This window comes from Maniola hyperantus, chromosome 9 (assembly GCF_902806685.2).
Source record: "Maniola hyperantus chromosome 9, iAphHyp1.2, whole genome shotgun sequence".
Classification (NCBI taxonomy): domain Eukaryota; kingdom Metazoa; phylum Arthropoda; class Insecta; order Lepidoptera; family Nymphalidae; genus Maniola; species Maniola hyperantus.
Genome location: NC_048544.1, coordinates 370,615 through 390,583, shown reverse-complemented (window position 1 = coordinate 390,583; position 19,969 = coordinate 370,615). Strand labels below are relative to the sequence as shown.

At 39.9% G+C, this 19,969-nt stretch overlaps 2 protein-coding genes across 4 annotated transcripts; one reads left to right on the top strand and one right to left on the bottom strand.

Annotated features, from left to right (window-relative positions):
* Window positions 1–654: 654 nt before the first annotated feature.
* On the bottom strand, window positions 655–16,027 carry LOC117985167 (sodium/bile acid cotransporter 7-like). Of its 3 annotated transcripts, none has more exons than XM_069500855.1 (7): window positions 15,603–16,027; window positions 13,489–13,684; window positions 12,818–12,953; window positions 12,525–12,627; window positions 12,100–12,216; window positions 10,195–10,314; window positions 655–2,023 (listed from the first exon to the last, which is right to left on the bottom strand). In XM_069500855.1, exons 1-7 carry the CDS (start codon window positions 15,787–15,789, stop codon window positions 1,869–1,871), a joined length of 1,014 nt encoding a protein of 337 aa, XP_069356956.1. In that variant the 5' UTR covers window positions 15,790–16,027; the 3' UTR covers window positions 655–1,868. The 3 variants fall into 3 exon arrangements, with proteins under 3 accessions (XP_069356956.1, XP_034827750.1, XP_069356957.1); XM_034971859.2 differs by having other exon boundaries at window positions 15,545–15,680; XM_069500856.1 differs by lacking the exon at window positions 10,195–10,314.
* Window positions 16,028–16,229: 202 nt separating this feature from the next.
* On the top strand, window positions 16,230–18,549 carry LOC117985495 (NADH dehydrogenase [ubiquinone] 1 alpha subcomplex assembly factor 3). The gene is made up of 6 exons (XM_034972242.2): window positions 16,230–16,403; window positions 16,581–16,683; window positions 16,764–16,822; window positions 17,311–17,404; window positions 17,676–17,812; window positions 18,050–18,549. Exons 1-6 carry the CDS (start codon window positions 16,342–16,344, stop codon window positions 18,156–18,158), a joined length of 564 nt encoding a protein of 187 aa, XP_034828133.1. The 5' UTR covers window positions 16,230–16,341; the 3' UTR covers window positions 18,159–18,549.
* Window positions 18,550–19,969: the final 1,420 nt, after the last annotated feature.

Below are 19,969 nucleotides of genomic sequence, written 5' to 3'. Positions count from 1 at the left end.
TCGACATAGGAATACACCACGAAGTAGTACTTAGAAATTCTCTGCTCAAACCTCGTGACTTTAGGTAGCAATGGTAGCAATCTTAAGTTTTGACTTTTTTGTGGAGTAGCCATAGCCATTGTGCCATTGATGTAATAAGTCCAAATTATATAGATATATCAAGAAAAAAAAGATGTAGATGTTTAAAAAAAACGTCAAATATAAAGGTAAGAAAAGTACAGGTCGGTCCCAATTTAGGTAGTAGTAATGATTTCTGCTGCGCGATTGCGGGAGGATGACAGCTACAATGTCACGATCGCAATCATCTCTGATTGGTTGACGCTTGCTCACTATTGGCTACAATGCATTGTTGCAACAAGAATCGCACAAATTCAGCCAATCAGAACAATTGAGATTGTAATAATGATTGATGCAGGTTTTAGACAATCGCCCTCAGGCCGATTGCGAATCGACTGCATCTATCATTTAATGACAGCATCAATGTCAAAATATGGTTTTCCTATCACGGTTCGGTGAGACAGTCCACAAAGGATAGATGTGGACAAAAAAATGTTTTGACAGTTCATTTAGACTATCGATAAAATTTTTTGTATGAAAAATGCTATTGCGGACGCGTTTTGAAGTTTGATGTCATATAAGAACCTCGACAAATGTTCTTTCGTGGTTTGAACCTAAAATAAAATCTTTTTGAACCTCTGGGCTCTGCTACATTACTCGCGTCACGCACTCCGCAGAGCCTCTGCGGAGTGCGGACTGAGTAACTCTGTAGTCTCCTAACCTCTGTTAACTATGAAGTATCAGTGTTAAGAGACTCTCCAAAAATTAGTTTTTTTTGAGACGACTCACTGGTTTATTGAGTTGTAATTTGATTGACACCACCACAATCGTTATATCATTGTTTGAGCTACGTAAAATGTGCGCGATGTAATGTCGTACAGCGCCATCTGTTACCGATTCTATGAGTAGAAGAGGAAGCTTGCGTCGAATTTTCACAACGTTCAGTACTTATAGAGAGAGAACCAGCGCGTGGCAGACTTGCTTTATTTTATACTAGCTGATCCCCGCGGCTTCGCCCGCGTAGATTTAGGTTTTTAAAGATCCCGTATAGCCTATGTCACTCAGGAATAATGTAGCTTTCTACTGGTGAAAGAATTTTTAAAATCAGTTCAGCAGTTCCAAAGATTACCCCCTACAAACAAACTTAACGACATTACCTCTTTATATAATAGTATAGAAAAGCGAAAAGTTTCTCTGCATATTGTCCCCAACACTAAACCGTTTGTTTGAATCATGGTGGCTTTGGAAGATAATGGGGTACAAAATCTGAAGTTGCTTTCATCCGTTTAGTCAACTAGATCCGTATAGTTTGGCTGTACCTTTTTTTTAGGGTTCCGTACCTCAAAAGGAAAAACGGAACCCTTATAGGATCACTTTGTTGTCTGTCTGTCTGTCGGTCTGTCAAGAAACCTACAGGGTACTTCCCGTTGACCTAGAATCATGAAATTCGGCAGGTAGGTAGGTCTTATAGCTGACATTCGGAAAAAAATCTGAAAACTGTGAATTTGTGGTTACATCACACAAAAAAATGTGGTCATAAACTAATAATTAGTATTTTAAATTTTCGAAGTAAGATAACTATATCAAGTGGGGTATCGTATGAAAGGTCTTCACCTGTACATTCTAAAACAGATTTTTATAAATTTTTATGCATCATAGTTTTTGAATTATCGTGCAAAATGTTGAAAAAATACGACTGTAGTACGGAACCCTCGTTGCGCGAGCCTGAGTCGCACTTGGCCGGGTTTTTTATAACATCTCCACTGTTTACCTAGATTCGCAATACAGAAATTTGAGTTTGAGTTTAGATCCTATCTAGGCAACTGATGACCATCATCATCATCATCATCATTACCGTGCTGGTCGGCGGTGATTGCTGCTAGGAGGAGCGCCTGCGCAGGCGCTATGAACACTGCGGGGAGACGAGCGAGGCCGGACGCGGAGCATAGTGTTGCCGAAATCCATTCTAGGGAGATAAAACGATCACTACAATACACACAAACAATACAAATATAAAACTAAATATTCAATATCGTCAATACTTCGTCGCGCGCGCGCATCGGTATGTGTCGGTTGGTGTCGGTCGTGTGCGTGTGATCGATTGCAGCGAGTTCGTTGCAATTTGCGAAAATGAAGTTTTGTGAGAACTGTAAACTCGTTATTTCAGAGCTGTTGGCATATTTAAAAACAAAGCTCTCGATTGCTGATGAAGACAGCCTAGTACGAATCTGCGCGTCGTCGTTCTCAACGGACCAGATAGAAGAAGCGTACAACTTGTTGGTCGAATCCCTGCCCACCGAACTGCATAAAACAGGAAGGAAGGGTAAAGGCAAGGAGAATCGCAGATTATATGACATCATCGGTCTGTTAAAGAGCGTTGATCCTGATATTTTACCTGTGTTTGTGGCACGGGACCTTGAGAAGTTACCCCCGATAACTTTCGACCACCTAGACGTTTCGAAGCTTCTCAAAGATTTGGCAGTCGTGCAAGCCGAAATAAATACCATCAAGTCGTCTTATGTGACGGTGGAACAGTTGCAAGATGTGAAAAAGGAGTGCCTAAATTTCAAACCAACATCCCCGCCATTTTCAGCTGTAAAGGTCAATATGAAGAGAGGTGCGTATCGAGATAGTGGCCCTATAGGACTGTCACATCTGGACGATACTTTTATTTCAAACCACGTAGATCAATCGAACTTTGAAGCCCAATCCACGAAGGATTACAATTTAAATTATAGAAGCATAAAATATATGAATCCAAACGAGGGTAATGAGTTTGTAAGCGACGAGTTGAGTCATCGTGTGGACGATCGCCGCGTCTCGAACGGGGAACGCGGGCGCACCGAGGGACGAGGTAGCGGCGTCGCGGGGGGCGAGGAGTCCTCGCGACCGTTGAGCGAACGCGAGCCGAGCAGTCAGATGAACGCGGGCACGCAAAGGCCAACGTCGGCTGCAGTATCTTTTGCAGACGTAACAAAAGAGGGCGAGTGGACAGTCGTGCAGCGCCGAAAACCTAAAACTAGCTCGTACCGATACCTAGGCACGCCGGGTATCTCTAACGATAAGGACAGTAATTTTAAGGCAGCGGAGCGTTATGTACCGATTTTTATTACCAAGGTGCATAAGGAAACGACAGAGAAGGATATATCGGAATATATACATAGTAAAACGAATGAAATTATTAAACTGGAAAAGATCTCCTTTGTGAGGGAAAGGGATTACAATGCATATAAGTTCTTTGTGTCCGAGCATAAGTTGTCTACATTTTTGGATGATAAACTTTGGCCACAGGGTGTCATATTTAGACGCTTTATTAATTTTAGGCAAAAAAGTTCGAATGGTGTATCTGTAAACACTGTAGGCGACGCTGTACGTAACGTGAATGGGAAGCAATAAACTAGTCAGTTTTAACTGTAAAGGAATAAAACGCTCAATAGAAGATGTAAGACAGCTGTGCTCGACATCGGATATTATAGCGTTACAAGAAACCTGGTTACTTCCGCACGATATATCGTTTCTCAGTGGCATCAGTATGGAATTTAGCTGTACGGGGACGTCAGCGGTGGACACGGCGGCTGGCCTGCTGCGTGGGCGACCGTACGGAGGAGTGGCCTTGCTTTGGAAGAAAAGTGTGTTTCCCAATGTGTCCGTAGTGCAGTGTGATAACCCGCGGCTTTGTGCTATAAAAATAGTGGTTGACCACAGGTCAGTTTTAGTGTTTAGCGTATACATGCCCACGGATAAAGTGATTAACCTCCCGGAATTCACGGATATTCTGAGTTCGGTGAGTGCTATAATTACTAATGAGAATATCGAGTCTGTATACATACTCGGGGACTTCAACGCGCATCCGAACGAACAGTTTTACCATGAATTGACTTGTTTTTGTAACGATTTAGAGTGGACATGTGCGGATATGCAGTTCTTAGGTTTAATGTCGGGAACTCATACCTTCGTGAGTGACGCTCACGGATCCAGACGCTGGCTGGACCACTGTATAACCACCAAGTCCGCTCTATCGTCTATTGTAAATGTTTACGTTAAATATGACGTATTTTGGTCAGACCATTATCCATTAGTAATAGAGTGTAATTTAGATTCGATTAAGCCGAAAGTAACTTTAAACATGAAATCAGTAGATAACAAAATTCTTTGGGGAGATCGAAAACCTGAACAGATAGAATCGTACAGTAAGCTGTGTAACGAGAGACTGGGTCTTATCGAACTTCCCAATGATAACTGTTGTTCCCAATATATCTGTACAACTGCGGATCACACTATGTTTATTGACAAGCTATACAGCGATATTGTTGTGATCTTAACGGGAGCCGCTTCTGAGTGTAGTAGTGTCAGCAGGGGCGGGGGGAAGCGTCCTGTGGTTGGGTGGAACAGATATGTACTCGGCGCTCATAGGGAGGCTAGGTCTGCGTTTTTGATGTGGATATGGTATGGTAAACCCATTAGAGGTCATGTATTTGAGGAAATGCAAAGGAGCCGCAGTATTTTTAAGTCACGGCTAAAATGGTGTCAAAACCATAGCGAGCAAATACGAATGGATATCTTAGCTTCACATCACTCAAAGCAGGACTTCCGAAATTTCTGGAAAGCCACGAACAAATCAAATGGTAGGCCTGGTCTTCCAGTGAGCGTTGAAGGCATTAGTGACCATGGGCTTATAGCTGACTTGTTTAAAGATCATTTTACAGTAAAATCACCATTGGGGTCATCACGGTCAGGGGGGGGGTCGGGAGACGTGTGGTCGGGAGATTGGTGTCCGATTTACAGCCAATGACGTTAACAAGGTTATTACTTCTATGTCGCGCGGCAAATCTCCCGGCCATGACGGCCTCAGCATAGAACACCTGAAACACGCTGGTCCCCATCTTCCCCGGGTGCTAGCGATATTTTATAATATGTGCATAGGACATTCGTACTTGCCTGTAGCACTGATGAAAACCGTGGTGGTACCAATCGTGAAAAATAAAACTGGGGACATCTGTGACAAGTCTAACTACAGGCCGATTTCCCTTGCTACAGTTGTTGCTAAAGTACTTGACGGTTTGCTTAATACACAATTGGATACGTTCATTAAGCTGCATGACAACCAGTTTGGTTTCAGACCTGGTTTATCTACAGAGTCAGCCATATTGTGTCTTAAGCAAACTGTCCGGTACTATACGGAAAAACGTACCCCCGTCTACGCATGTTTTCTCGATCTGTCCAAGGCATTTGACCTGGTGAATTACGACATCCTGTGGCAAAAACTGAAAGATACTGGAATGCCCGATGAAATTAACAGGATCTTCAAATTTTGGTATGAAAATCAGGTCAATGTCGTGCGATGGTCGGAAAGCTTTTCTAGGCCTTATAGGTTGGAGTGTGGCGTGAGGCAGGGGGGCTTAACCTCGCCTAAGCTTTTCAACCTCTACGTCAATGCGCTGATAGAGGCACTTAGCAGTACGCGTGTCGGATGTCATATTGATGGAGCGTGTCTCAATAACATTAGTTATGCAGACGACATGGTGTTGCTGAGTGCGTCTGTCTGTGGTATCACGAAACTGTTGGGCATTTGTGAGACCTATGCCCACAGTCACGGCTTGACCTACAATGTCAAGAAGAGTGAATGCATGGTCTTTCAGGCCAGGGGAAAAACACTTCCTCCCACTGTACCACCTATAAAGCTGTATGAGACTCCACTAAAGAGAGTGGAGCAGTTTAAATACCTGGGGCATGTTATATCCTCTGACCTGAAAGACGATGCAGATATAGAGAGAGAACGCAGGGCGTTGTCTGTTAGGGCAAACATGATCGTCCGCAGGTTTGCTCGTTGTTCTGTAGCCGTCAAAATCACTCTTTTCAGAGCATATTGCACCTCCTTCTACACGAGCAGCCTGTGGATCGATTACACGCAAAAGCAGTACAATGCCCTGCGTGTACAATATAATAATGCATTCAGGATGCTGATGGGGCTGCCCAGATTCTGCAGCGCGTCAGGGATGTTCGCCGAGGCGCATGTAGACTGTTTTTATACTACTATGCGAAAGCGGTGCACATCCCTGTTGCGTAGAGTCCGGTCCAGCCCCAATGGCCTCCTGAAGGTATTTTCTGACAGGATCGACTGCCAGTACTTGAATCACTGTTGTATGATTCACGTGCTGGCAAATCGATCCTGTCCTAATTTAAATAGTTATAGATTTTTTACTAACAAATAGGTTTAAGTTTCGTGTAATTACTAACACTAATATTAATAATTACTAACAATTAGGTTTAAGTTTTGTGTAATTACTAACACCAATATGATCCTTGTTGGTCGAAATAAAAACATTTTATTTTTTTTATTTTAATACGAAAATCTATATATAAAAGGAAAAGGTGACTGACTGACTGACTGACTGACTGACTGACTGACTGACTGACTGATCTATCAACGCACAGCTCAAACTACTGGACGGATCGGGCTGAAATTTGGCATGCAGATAGCTATTATGACGTAGGCATCCGCTAAGAAAGGATTTTTGAAAATTCAACTCCTAAGGGGGTGAAATAGGGTGTTGAAATTTTGTAGTCCACGCGGACGAAGTCGCGAGCATAAGCTAGTAAATCATAAAACCACTACCCCTATTATAAACTAGCTGATGCCCGCGACTTCGTCCGCGTGGAATTAGGTTTTTTTTTAAATCCCGTGGGAACTCTTTGATTTTCCGGGATAAAAAGTAGCCTATGTCACTCTCCAGGCCTTTAACTATACCGATGCAAAAAATCACTTCGATCCGTAGCTCCGTTGCGACTTGATTGAAGGACAAACCAACAAACCAATAAACTAACAAACAAACACACTTTCGCATTTATAATAAGGGTACTGATGCGGAAGTGTGTTTGCTTATTGGTTTGTCCTTCAATCACGTCGCAACGGATTGACGTAATTTTTGCATGGGTATAGTTTAAGACCGTGGGTATAGAGTATAAACCTAAATCACAAAGTCGCGGGCTTGGGCTAGTTTATATTAATAATAATTAGTTTTGAAAATAAAGATATTAAAAACAATAGTATGGATAATCATCATCATCATCATCAACTGATAGACGTCCACTGCTGGACACAGGTCTCTTGTAGGGATGTGTGAAGTCTGCAATTCACACTTGACCAGCATGGTGGACTATGACTTACGACCGTCTCATTTTGAGAAGAGACCCGTGCTCAGAAGTGGATCAGCGATGGGTTGAGCTGATGATGTTTACAAACTTAAAAGAATAGTGGAGCAATTTAACAACCCTGTGGTACACCCAAGTAATAGCCTCAATAGCTCAACGGCTAAAGGAGTGGACTGAAAACCGAAAGGTCGACGGTTCAAACCCCGCCCGTTGCACTATTGTCGTACCTACTCCTAGCACAAGCCTGACGCTTAGTTGGAGAGGAAAGAGGAATATTACTCATTTAACATGGCCAATATTCTTTATATAAAAAAAAAAAAGTATGTTGAAGTCGGGCGAGCTTCACGCTTTGGTTTCTAGTTTGATTTATTATACTCGCCCGTCTTCATACATACTTACATATTACATACACATCATGTAGAAACAAAAGTTATTTTTTACTTTGTAGTGGTTTTGGAAGTCGGTTTTTATGATTTATTTTTTTTCAATCTTTTTAGTGTAAGTAGTCATTGCTTGGTGCCTAAAATATCCTCAATGCTACAAGGTACTGAACACCTAAACCGTGTGGTTTAGGAGTTCAGTACCTTCCAGCATCAGGATTGAAGAGTTGGGACTTGGATTTCAATAGCATAGTCTATGTTCGGCATTTACAATCCATTTCCACCAGGAACAGCTCCTGAATATTTTTAGTTTTGGAGTGCTGTACCATGGTTCATCAGGTTTAAGGAGTTCAGACTTGGAGTGTAATCATGAAGCCGTTGCTTAATACCTAAAATATCAGTTTACCATCAGAAATTCCCGAATCTCCACGGCTTAGGAGTTCAGTACCTTGCAGCATCAGGATTGAGGAGTTGGGATCCGGAGTTCAATGTAGTGCATGCTTGATACTTAAAATAATATTGCACCATCCGCAGTTCCTGAATGACTATAGTTTAGGAGTGCTGTACCCTACATCATCAGGGTGAGGAGTTGGGACTTGGAGTCCAAGGGTAAGGTCGTTGCTTGGTAGCTACAATGTTAATTCACTATGAAAACTTCCTGAATCTTGATAACTTAGGCGGGCAGTAACCCTGCGGCATCAGGATTGAGGAGTTGGATCTAGAATTTTTTATGAGACCACCACGGAAGCACCCCTTGTCGATTAAGAAAAATTATTTGCAAATCGGTGCAGGTCGGACATTAAAAAAAAGTGAAATGAGAATCACCTCCTTTTTGGAAGTCGGTTAAATTAAAAACGCACATAACTCCGAAAAGTTAGAGGTGCGTGCCCGGGATCGAACCCCCGACCTCCGATTAGAGGGCGGTAGGCGTGCTAACCACTAGACTATCACAGCTAGTGTGGCAGTGTGCACTGTGCACACCTCTGAACAGTGTTTCCATATGTAAATCGAGAATTACCGTGTTGAAGGGTTAAAATTACGGTGTTTCTAGATTAAATTACGGTGGATTAGCTAAAAGAATACCGTGTAAATTACCGTGTCATTTTTAAAAGAAAAAACGTCACGAATTTGCTTTTTAATCAACTATTATTATTCTGAATCTGACTCTCCTAGCATAGCAATATCTTTTTCATATACGGATTTATCCATATTAATATTTTGTTAAATCTCATTAGTTTTACATTTTACTCCTTCCTAATTGCTTGAATAAGGACGAAAATAGATTGCTGAGATTTGATGCTTAAACTGAGAGCAAGAGAAATGTTGCCATTACGAAATATGCTAACGTGACTGAAATTCGTACTCGTATTACGCAGTATACTATGAATTTTTAACGTGATTTTTGTATTACGGTGACACGGTCAAGGTAATGGCCATATTAACTTGACGGTAGTTAAGGGCTGAATTACGGTGCATCTACGGTAATTACCGTGTACATAGAAACGCCTCTGAAACACACGAGTCTGTAGTCTCCTAACCTCTGTTAACTATGAAGTATCAGTGTTAAGAGACTCTCCAAAAATTGATGATTTATAAGATGGTAAGATAATTATTTGATAATAAGATTCCACCACAATTCTCATACATATATCATTGTTTGAGCGACGTAAAATATGCGCGATGTAATGTCGTACAGCGCCATCTGTTGCCGATTCTATGAGTAAGAGAAGTCGCTTGCGTCCAATTTTTGCAGCACTCAGTACTTATAGAGAGAGAACCAGCGCGTGCCAGACCTGCCTTATTTTATAAAAGCTGAAAGTTCCTCTGCATATTGTCCCCGACACAGGGAGGAACGCTTGTTTGGATCATGATGGCTTTGGAAGATAACAGGTACTAAAGGTGTAAAAAAATCTTACGTCAGAGTATAAAGTCTAATCACTAAAAAAAACAGATAAAAACAAGTAATAATTAAGTAGACCTAGGTCTAGTAGACGTATGAATGGGCAACCCCTGCACTAGTAAACACTAGGTATTACAGTGGGTTGCCTTCTCCATTTCTAAAAACTTGAATAAATGTTATTACAATTTGGTGCGCTAAGGTCGGACATGTTATACCGGTGTCTATTACAAGTGATAGTGGTGTGCATGTATGCGAGTGTGTGTGTGCGTGTGTTAAGGTGTGTATGTGTGTGTTTGTTGTTTATATTAGCTAGTTTGTTTCAATCATATTATTTTATTTTTTAAATATCTAAATCCAAAGTTGGTGTTAAAACTGTCCAGACATATTCACCTAATACATTTAGTGTGCAAATAGAGTTCGTCACACCATAATAAAACGTGATTAATAATAAATAAATTAAGCCTCAATAGCTCAACCGGTATAGGAGTGGACTGAAAACCGAAAGGTCGACGGTTCAAACCCCGCCCGTTGCACTATTGTCGTACCTACTCCTAGCACAAGCCTGACGCTTAGTTGGAGAGGAAAGGGGAATATTAGTCATTTAACATGGCTAATATTCTTTAAAAAAAAAAAAAAAAAAACTATTATATCACTTTACATATTATATTAATGAACTTATCTAAGTAACTGATGTAAGTTACTTACCAATATGAATGGACTTGGGCGTAGACACCAACAATAAGGCTTGAGCTTCGTGCGACGTCAGCATTCCACACTTGACGTACAGATAGCTCGAGGTAGCGACGGTTGTTAGCCAGCTTGTCACTACAAACGATTACGAAATTAACAAAACATTCAGCAAATTATGTACAAAGTCAAATTATTTATTCAGAACTAGCTGACCCGGCGAACTTCGTACCGACTAACAGCCTTTTCTTTTTCAGGCAATTTTTTAAATTTTTCTCTCCGTACTTCAAGGAATATTATATAAAAGAATTAGCGAAATCGGTTCAGCTGTCCTCGAGATTTGCGCTTAGCAACACATTCAGCGATTCATTTTTATATATAGAGATAGGTAACATGTTACGCTTACTGATGGTCAAAATTGTTAATTTTTAAGACTTAATTTGTAAGAAGTAATTCGAAGTTAATTTATAGCTTATGCTCGCGACTTCGTCCGCGTGGACTACAATAATTTCAAACCCCTATTTCACCCCCTTAGGGATTGAATTTACAAAAATCCTTTCTTAGCGGATGCCTCCGTCATAATAGCTATCTGCATATCAAATTTCAGCCCGATCCGTCCTGTACTGTTAGTTGGGAAGCTTTTTTAGAAGACAGTACCAATAAATCTTTTATTTGGGCGTGCAAACTAATATTGCATGACACAAAAATATTGAAAGAACAAATACAAAAAGATTGGTGATAGCCCAGTGGTTGAAACTGCGGCCTTCTATTCGGTGGTCCGTGATTCGATCCCGGGAAGCATTTTTACCTTTTCAAAGTTGTGTGCATTTTAAGCAATTAAATATTACCTACTAGAGGATGCCCGCGACTTCGTCCGCGTGGATATAGGGTTTTCAAAAATCCCGTGGGAACTCTTCGATTTTCCGGGATAAAAAGTAGCCTATGTCCTTCCGCGTGTTGTAAGCTAACTCTGTACCAAATTGTATCAAAATTTGTTAAACTGTTGGGCCGTGAAAAGCTAGCAGACAGACAGACGCACTTTCGCATTTATAATATTAGTACGAATGTATCACATTTTGCTTTAACAGTGAAGGAAAACATCGTGAGGATTCATGCACTGGCAGGTTATTCCCAAAGTTCTCAAAGATGTGTGAAGTCTGCAATTCACACTTGACCAGCATGGTGGACTATGGCTTACGACCGTCTCATTTTGAGAAGAGACCCGTGCTCAGAAGTGGATCAGCGATGGGTTGAGCTGATGATGTTTACAAACTTAAAAGAATAGTGGAGCAATTTAACAACCCTGTGTCAAGCTCTGGAAATCTCTCCCAGCTGAAATACGTCAGGCGAAATCCTTAAACACCTTCAAAAATCGTTTGAAGAACTATTATTTATCTATGTAAACAGAATTATGTAGTATATTATAGAGATATGTATATAGGTATATATATTTATATATATTTGTGTATTATTAGAATGTACTGTGTATGTAGTCTAATTTATAATAATAACTAGGGCCATATTCGGCTGCCGCACCAAACCGTGCTTTCGTGATTCCTTTCGTCAAAGGTTGCCTGGAAGAGATCGCTTTAGCGATAAGGCCGCCTTTGCATGCTACATCTATTAGAATAAGATCCTGTATTGTGTTTTTTCAATGTTTACTTTGTGTTGTGTGCAATAAAGTGTATTAAAAAAAAAAAAACCCCTGTGGTACACCCAAGTAATAGCCTCAATAGCTCAACGGCTAAAGGAGTGGACTGAAAACCGAAAGGTCGACGGTTCAAACCTCGCCCGTTGCACTATTGTCGTACCTACTCCTAGCACAAGCCTGACGCTTAGTTGGAGAGGAAAGGGGAATATTAGTCATTTAACATGGCTATATTCTTTTGATAAAAAAAATAACAATAATAATAAAAGTCGTACCTAGGAACAGTGTTGCCATCACATCAGTAATGTACAGGCTGCCTTCCGCTTCTCGCAGCAACTGGCAACATTCCGTGTACAATATCACAAGAGCTGATATTTTGCTGCTTCGTGGGTCTAAAATTAATGAACACATAAATTGAAGATGTAAAATCTATTTTAGATATGCACTAGACTAGCTTATGCTCGCGACTTCGTCCGCGTGGACTACACTAATTTCAAACCCCTATTTCACCCCCTTAGGGGTTGAACTTCTTAGCGGATGCCTACATTATAATAACTATCTGCATAACAAATTTCAGGCTGATCCGTGTAGTAGTTTGAGCTGTGCGTTGATAGATCAGTCAATCAGTCAGTCAGTCAATCAGTCACCTTTTCCTTTTATATTATATATTTAAATTTAAATCACAATGATTGTCACTTACCAATTCCAGTAGTTTGTGCCAATGTGCCAAGCGCGAACGGCACGAAAGCGCTCACAGCTGTTATCAGCACACGATTTATCAGAGGCACTGGGATACGGCCACACTGAAATATAATTAAATTCTTTTGCATGCCAGAAAGTCATAGTTGCTTCCAATCAAAAGAACTTAACAGTATCCAATGCAAATGCAAAAAAAAATTATTCATCATGATCATCATGTAGCTGTCACTTTCCATAAACGAGCCGCAGTGGACTTATCAAATGACTTAAGCTATGAAACCTTGAAGTACCCACCAGCACAAGATGAGCTAGAGGTGACAGCACAAAGGACGAGGCGTAGTTAAACGCGGCTAAGGCAGGCGTCACACCGTCGTTGCTCAGCGACAGAGGCAGCCACGCGCACGGCCGCGACACGGACGCTAGCATCGCTCTGAAATATATACCATACTAGCTTATGCTCGCAACTTTGTCCGCGCAGACTATACTAATTTCAAACCCCTATTTCACCCAACTAGGGGTTAAATTTTCAAAAATCCTTTCTTAGCGGATGCCTACGTTATGATAGCTATCTGCATGCCAAATTTCAGCCCGATCCGTCCAGTAGATTGAGCTGTGCGTTGATAGATCAATTAGTCAGTCAGTCAGTCACCTTTTTCTTTTATATATTTAGATTTTGCCGTAATTATACTATATCATAGTTATCATAAAGATGCAAACAGATTATTGTGTTGTGTTGATTCACAGGTCTTCATAAACGAGACCACACTTTGGTATAGGTTTGTCTATGTGCTTGCGACAACGCCCGTCGTTTAACGCGCCACCTCTCTCTGTAAAAGGGAGAAAAGACGCAACGCGCCGCGCAACGCCCTGCGTCTCTCTGAACAAGCCCTTATCGTGCAGACCTACGCGTGCAACGTCATCAGCGCATCTCTCTCTGTTGTGAACGCGGTCAGTAAGAAGCTCACCCCTCAATGACGCGTCGGTCCAGCGCGACAGAGAGCGCGTTGACGCTGACGGCGCACATCGCGAAGGCGACGACCTGCGCGTGCAGCGTCGTCAGCGCGTAGAGCCGCGTGCGGCCGGCGTGCGCGCGCGTGCGTCCCGCCGCGAAGTAGATGTACGACAGCGGGAGGTAGCTCACGTACTCTGTGTGCAACATGCCTGCAATATACAACTTTATTTTACGATTCTGTGGTAAGACTATAAACCATTACTGTTTTTTTAACTCTCTATGTTATTTTAAAATAATGTAAAAATATGCCTTTAAAATGACATTTCGGCTTTGTAGAGCGTCGTTGTCTCTGTCACTCGTACCTACCTATGTATAATATGATGTTTTGTCGGTCTCGACGACAGAGACAATGCTCTACAAATCCGCTATCTCCTTCTAAAGTACATTATTTTCTGCCATGTACTGTAATTATTAAGATGACGCCCACGACTTTTTACGCGTGGATATAGTTTTTTAAGAATCTTGTGGGAACTCCTTGATTTTCCAGGTTAAAAAGTGGTTAAATCCATCTCTATGATCCATACATAGCTTTAAGCTTTATCTGTACCAAGTGGGTGATGCCCGCAACTTCATCCATGTTGATTTAGGAGACCATGGGATTGTGGGGCGAGGATGCTAGATCCTTTTTTAAGGATTGGTCTTCCGTCTCGTGGAATCCATGGAGGACTGGAGGGCTGGCAGTTGCCTTGGTAAGCATATTGTCTGACCATTCAACAAGGTAAAGCAGCCAGCGTTCTGGGCACCTTGCCTCGTTATGGTGGATTAGATGATATTTGTAATTCCCTTAATTGTATTGATTTTTTTATTTTCATATTAAGATTTTTTTAATCCCACAGGATTTCGGAACAAAAATTAAACCTATGTCAGTCCCCCAGGATGCAAGTTATCTTTATGTCAAAATCAGTTAAATGGATTAGCTGTGAAAAAGTAGCAGACAGACAGACACACTTCTGCATTTATAATATTAGTAGTTATGGATTGTGACATGCCTACAATGAGTGTTGAAAACTGCTTCTCTAATGGTTGACTTACAAAATTGATCAGTGCATAAATTGTTCTTAGTGTTGCCATATTATGACTTTAAATGTAATGAAAAATGTTCACAATACTTAGATAACTTATTATAGAAAAGTTAATAGCCAAACTAATTTGTGTTGTAAGCCTTTGCCTATGGAAAAGAGGCTGTGTCCGGGCTCTGGGGCCAAACTGGTCCAAAGGTTGTCCATTGCCATTCAACGCGACAATGGACCTTTGGCCCAACGGCAACCAGGGAGGGACTTTTTGATGACGTTGTTACAGAATAATAATTTATGATTTGTAGTTTTAAGAATTTTTGACATTGTTAATTATATAATTTTTGTAGGTAATTAAATTAAAAAGAGCTTGTAACAATTATGTATGACAGTGAATAAATAATTTGTGTTGAACTAGAGTAACTTCATTTCTCATATTTATTGAACAACTAACAAGATTTTTGATACTTGAAAGTTAAAAGCAAAGCAGATTTATTAATTACTTAAACTAAGATTGTACAGACTAAAATCTAGGCACTATTAATATAAATTGAAGTACCTAAGTAGTTGATATTTAAATAATTACAGTACACGGCAGAAAGTAATGTACATCAACTTTAGAAAGAGATAGCAGATTTGTAGAACACAATGTCACATAGGTATGAGTGACAGAGACAACACTCTATAAAGCTGAAATGTCATTCTAAATGCTAATGTGAATTACTTTCTGCCACTTACTGTAGTACTTATATGAAATGATACAAGAAAATTTCATTTCTATGTGATTTTATGAGGCATTAGTGTAACTTCAATATGAGTTTAGCTGAGATACAAAATAAGTTAGGTAAATGTCATTGGATGGCAGACGGACAAACGACGTGATTTGATATCTTCAAGCTAAAACACATAATGTAACGCGTGTGTCACATTTTTCAACATGAAATTTACACTAAGGCACTGATTATAATTTTAAAGAAAAAAAAAATTAGTAATTACATGGGCGAATGAGTGCAATGCGTTCTAGTAATAACTACGTGAGCATGCATGTAGTTGCCTCCGGGAGCTCCAAAATGTGGCGCCAACACAGCGAGCGCCATGGCCAGTAGGACTCCTAGTACCATCCAACGTTTCATCACTTCCTGCCAAATATCTACATCATAGCCACTTTTATAACCATTATTATTCACACTACGATTCCTTTGACCGAATACAACTTGAGTTGTAGCACTAACACTCTCCATATTTTGAGGTTTTTTCAAACTTTAGCGTTGATATTGGATAAAAAATATTTGTATTTTTTTATATTTTTTATTAGCAACGTAGCTTCAATGTGCGGTCACTGCGGACGGAATTTAAAGTATGATTTTAGTAACTTATTTCGGTAAGAGGCAATTAAATAAAATCAATGGTTTTCTTTAATTCAAAATTTAAATTTAAAATAGCGCGCATCTGCATTGCTACAAAATTTAAAATTGACAATCGTTTGTTGTGAGTTTTGACAACTTTGGTATTACTTTACTCTATGCAACTTTGTGACTTTGTGGTTTGAATCACAGACTACAGTGTATATAGGGTTTGAATTGGTTGACGTCATTGCAACATTCCGATACACGCATATTCATGGCAAATCTGTGCTCTACTTCTAGAGTGCTTCTAGACACCCTATTAATCTGTGGCTTCTAGACGTTTGTCAGCTAGATGAAGGCAATTTTCGTATTTTTGCCAAATTGATGAAAATTATTGCACATTACCGGCAATAAAAGTGATCGTTAAATAAAGAATAACTAACAATAATGCTATCTAATAAGTTTCGACAGTTAAGCTTATGTACCAAAAGAAGTCCAGTGTTTTGGAGGTTAGACTTGTGTTTATTTATTTTGCCTACTATTTGAATCAAATATCTCATAAAGTACGTTACGCTCATTCAGTTTCATTAAGAGCATATGTTTTTCCATGATAGTTTTACATACTGTACGGACCTACTCCAAGAATCCTCAAAACTACTTTTTACTAACATTTTTGTTTTTTGTAGCAATGTTCGATACAAAGCCGCGTACGAGGGCGAAGGCAAGACTACAGTGCGGGTTATCAACCAAGAGCAGGATTTAGGGCTTATGATAGACTCCTATGCTACTGTAAGTTAGAAATAGTCAAATATAGCAATTTACTTACTTCACTTACCCACTCAAATATAATTATTTATGGTTTGTTTCAGTACGGATTTAGATTAAACAATGGAATAACAGTGCTTGGACCTCTAGCTATTTTTTCCAGGTATATTCTTATTCAATACTCACCCAATTTATTGTGTCTGTCACTTAAGAAATTAGTGTCTAGAAGGTGATGATGCTTTAATTCTGTTTAAACTGAATTTTTTAGCTGTAACCTAAATTGCTGCCTAAGAAGCTGTGATAGTGGTTAGGACGTCCGCCTTCTAATCGGAGGTCGGGGGTTCGGTCCCTGGAACGCACCTCTAAATTTTCGGAGTTATGTGCGTTTTAAAAAACGAATTAAGTATTGTGAAGGTGAAGGAAAACATCGTGAGGAAACCTGCATGCCTGAGAATTCTCCATAATGTTCTCAAAGGTGTGTGAAGTCTACCAATCCGCACATGGCCAGCGTGATAGACTATGGCCAAAACCCTTCTCACTCTGAGAGGAGACCCGTGCTCTGTAGTGAGCCGGCGATAGGTTGATCATGATGATGAATCTAAATTGCAGCATTTTGCCTTCACTCATTAGAATATGTCCCATTTTGTGTAGAACAATACTGTCATGGCAAGTGCGGACATCAAAGGACATCACGGAGGCTTCCCTGAGGCTCTTCAAGATGCTGGAACCCAAGATTGATCTGGTGGTATGCTATTAATTCTCCATATTCCATACTTATCCTAATCCTAATAATATTATAAACGTGAAAGTGTGGATGTTTGGATGTTTGTTACTTAATCACGCAAAAACAGCTGAACGGATTTGGATGAAATTTAAAATGGAGATAGATTATACCCTGGATTAACACATAGGCTACTTTTTATCCCGGAAAATCAAAGTGTTCCCATGGGATTAAAAAAAACAAAATGCATGTGGATGATGTTGAAAGGAATCATCTAGTAATTTTATATTTTCAGATTATAGGGCTGGAAACCAACGAGAGGGACACCCTGAACTCCGTGTTCCGCGCGGCGCGGGACGCCAAGCTCAACGTGGAGATACTGCCCACCGAGCACGCCTGCTCCACCTTTAACTTCCTCAACTCGGAGGCCAGGTAATCATTATCATTATCAACCGACAGATTAAAAGGTGTTAAAACGTGACAGATGTATATCTCTCACATAAATCTGTCTCGTTTTAACTCAATCTTAAGTCTGAGCAAAGTCAAAGTGCTCTATAGATCTCAGCCTAAGCTTTCCTATTAGGCCTAGCGACACACAGTTTGAACACTTAAGAGTATATTTTTTGAAAGCACAAATACTTAAGAGTATATTTTTTAAATGTTTTGCAGGTCAGTAGCGGGTGCATTAATTCCTCCCCTCCACATAGAAATAAACGAAGACGACATGCTGAGATCCAAACTGCACTACGAAAATTTATACAAGAAGGAGATACATTAACATACTCTCTGTACAACGACAATAGAGTCAGTACTCCAACACAAGTCATGGTTCGGAATGCCTTTCCTACCAAGAATACAGCAAGAAACTTGGCGGTTGCTCTTTTCAAAGATTTGATATAGGTACAATATTATGCCATGTATAAGAAAAGTATTTGCAGTCCTGTAGTAAACGATGTGGGACTTTTGTCCTCCATGGACTACAGTCTCTCTGTGCAGGCCCTGAACATATTTGGCGTTTTGGCAGATATTAAATTGAAAGTCTGTCAACATTTCTAATTTATTCGTCAAATTCAATTATTTATTTGGAGATTGAAAACTTAGTAGCCTTTAATAAATTATTATTTATTATGTAAATATTAGTTATAGCGAAATATAGAGTATGTTACAAACTTCTTGTTTTATTATTAGGCCAGTAAATAAAGCCGTTTTTTTGGTCAACCTCACACTAAATTTCCGATCCAATTTTAATTTTTTTTAGGTTAATGGTCACTGACCACAAAATCTCAAAATGCTGACAGATCCAGGTGGAGCTTCGATCGCAATCTTGAAGGAAAGTTTTTGGCCGATATCTCGGAAACTGTTAGGGCAAATGTTATTCAGACCATTATTTTAGAGAATAAATTTTCGCATCTTTTGTTTCTTGTAAACTTTTTTTTTTAAACTTACCGTTTACAATCTATGGTCGATTTAATGAACCGGTATTTCTATTTCGGCCGACAACTTTTAAAATATTGGAAATTTAGTGCAAGGATAAATGCTCTATTTACTGGCCTATATTTCACTAGCAATGATCTGATTGGCCGCTTGGGTGGATAGCAGGCCATATTTTTAGGGTTCCGTACCTCAAAAGGAAAAAATCACTTTGTTGTCTGTCTGTCTGTCAAGAAAACTTATAGGGTACTTCCCCTTGACCTAATCATGAAATTTGGCAGATAGGTAGTTCTTATAGCTAATAAAGGAAAAAATCCGTAAACCATGAATTTGTGGTAACACCACAAAAAAATAAAGATGTGTTCACGAAAAAATTACATTAGATGGTACGGAACCCTTTGTATGCGAGTCCGACTTGCACTTGACCGGTTTATAGGCATCCGTACCTCAAAAGAAAAAACGGAACCCTTATAGGATCACTTTGTTGTCTGTCTGTCAAGAAACCTACAGGGTACTTCCTGTTGACCTAGAATCATGAAATTTGGCAGGTAGGTAGATCTTATAGCTGACATTTGGGGAAAATCTGAAAACCGTGAATTTAGGTTAGATCACACAAAAAAAAAATTAATTGTGGTCATGAACTAATAATTAGTATTTTCAACTTTCGAAGTGAGAGATAACTATATCAAGTGGGGTATCATATGAAAGGTCTACACCTGTACATTCTAAAACAGATTTTTATTTATTTTTATGCATCATAGTTTTTGAATTATCGTGCAAAATGTCTAAAAACTACGACTGTAGTACGGAACCCTCATTGCGCGAGCCTGACTCGCACTTGGCCGGTTTTATCACGATTGATAAATAAACAATTTCAAAACTAAAACAATTTATTTCAACAACAACTATAATTTTTATATTACATACATGTCTATTGTCTACACATCGACAAAGAATATGTTGAACAATATTATTAGTTTTTGTACTTAGTCCGCGACAAGCCGAGATGACAATCGGAGTATTGAGGCGGGGGCTATGCGAGCGTGCGGGGCGTCCCCACCCCGATTGCCATCTCGACCTGTCGCGTCTATAGATCTAGCTTGGTGTCTAGACAAGTATCCAATCTAGGTTATTACTAGTACTTAACATAAGTCAAAT

Bases quoted from the DNA above. Each gene is read 5' to 3' on its own strand.
- LOC117985495 (XM_034972242.2), top strand. From the start codon at position 16,342: ATGCTATCTAATAAGTTTCGACAGTTAAGCTTATGTACCAAAAGAAGT. The intron at 16,404-16,580 runs GTTAGACTTGTG...TGTTTTTTGTAG, and splicing joins AGAAGTCCAGTGTTTTGGAG to CAATGTTCGATACAAAGCCG. The intron at 16,823-17,310 runs GTATATTCTTAT...CATTTTGTGTAG, and splicing joins CCTCTAGCTATTTTTTCCAG to AACAATACTGTCATGGCAAG.
- LOC117985167 (XM_069500855.1), bottom strand. From the start codon at position 15,789: ATGGAGAGTGTTAGTGCTACAACTCAAGTTGTATTCGGTCAAAGGAAT. The intron at 10,315-12,099 runs GTACGACTTTTA...AATCGTTTGTAG, and splicing joins GATGGCAACACTGTTCCTAG to TGACAAGCTGGCTAACAACC. The intron at 2,024-10,194 runs GTAAGTAACTTA...TTATCTCCCTAG, and splicing joins GCCCAAGTCCATTCATATTG to AATGGATTTCGGCAACACTA.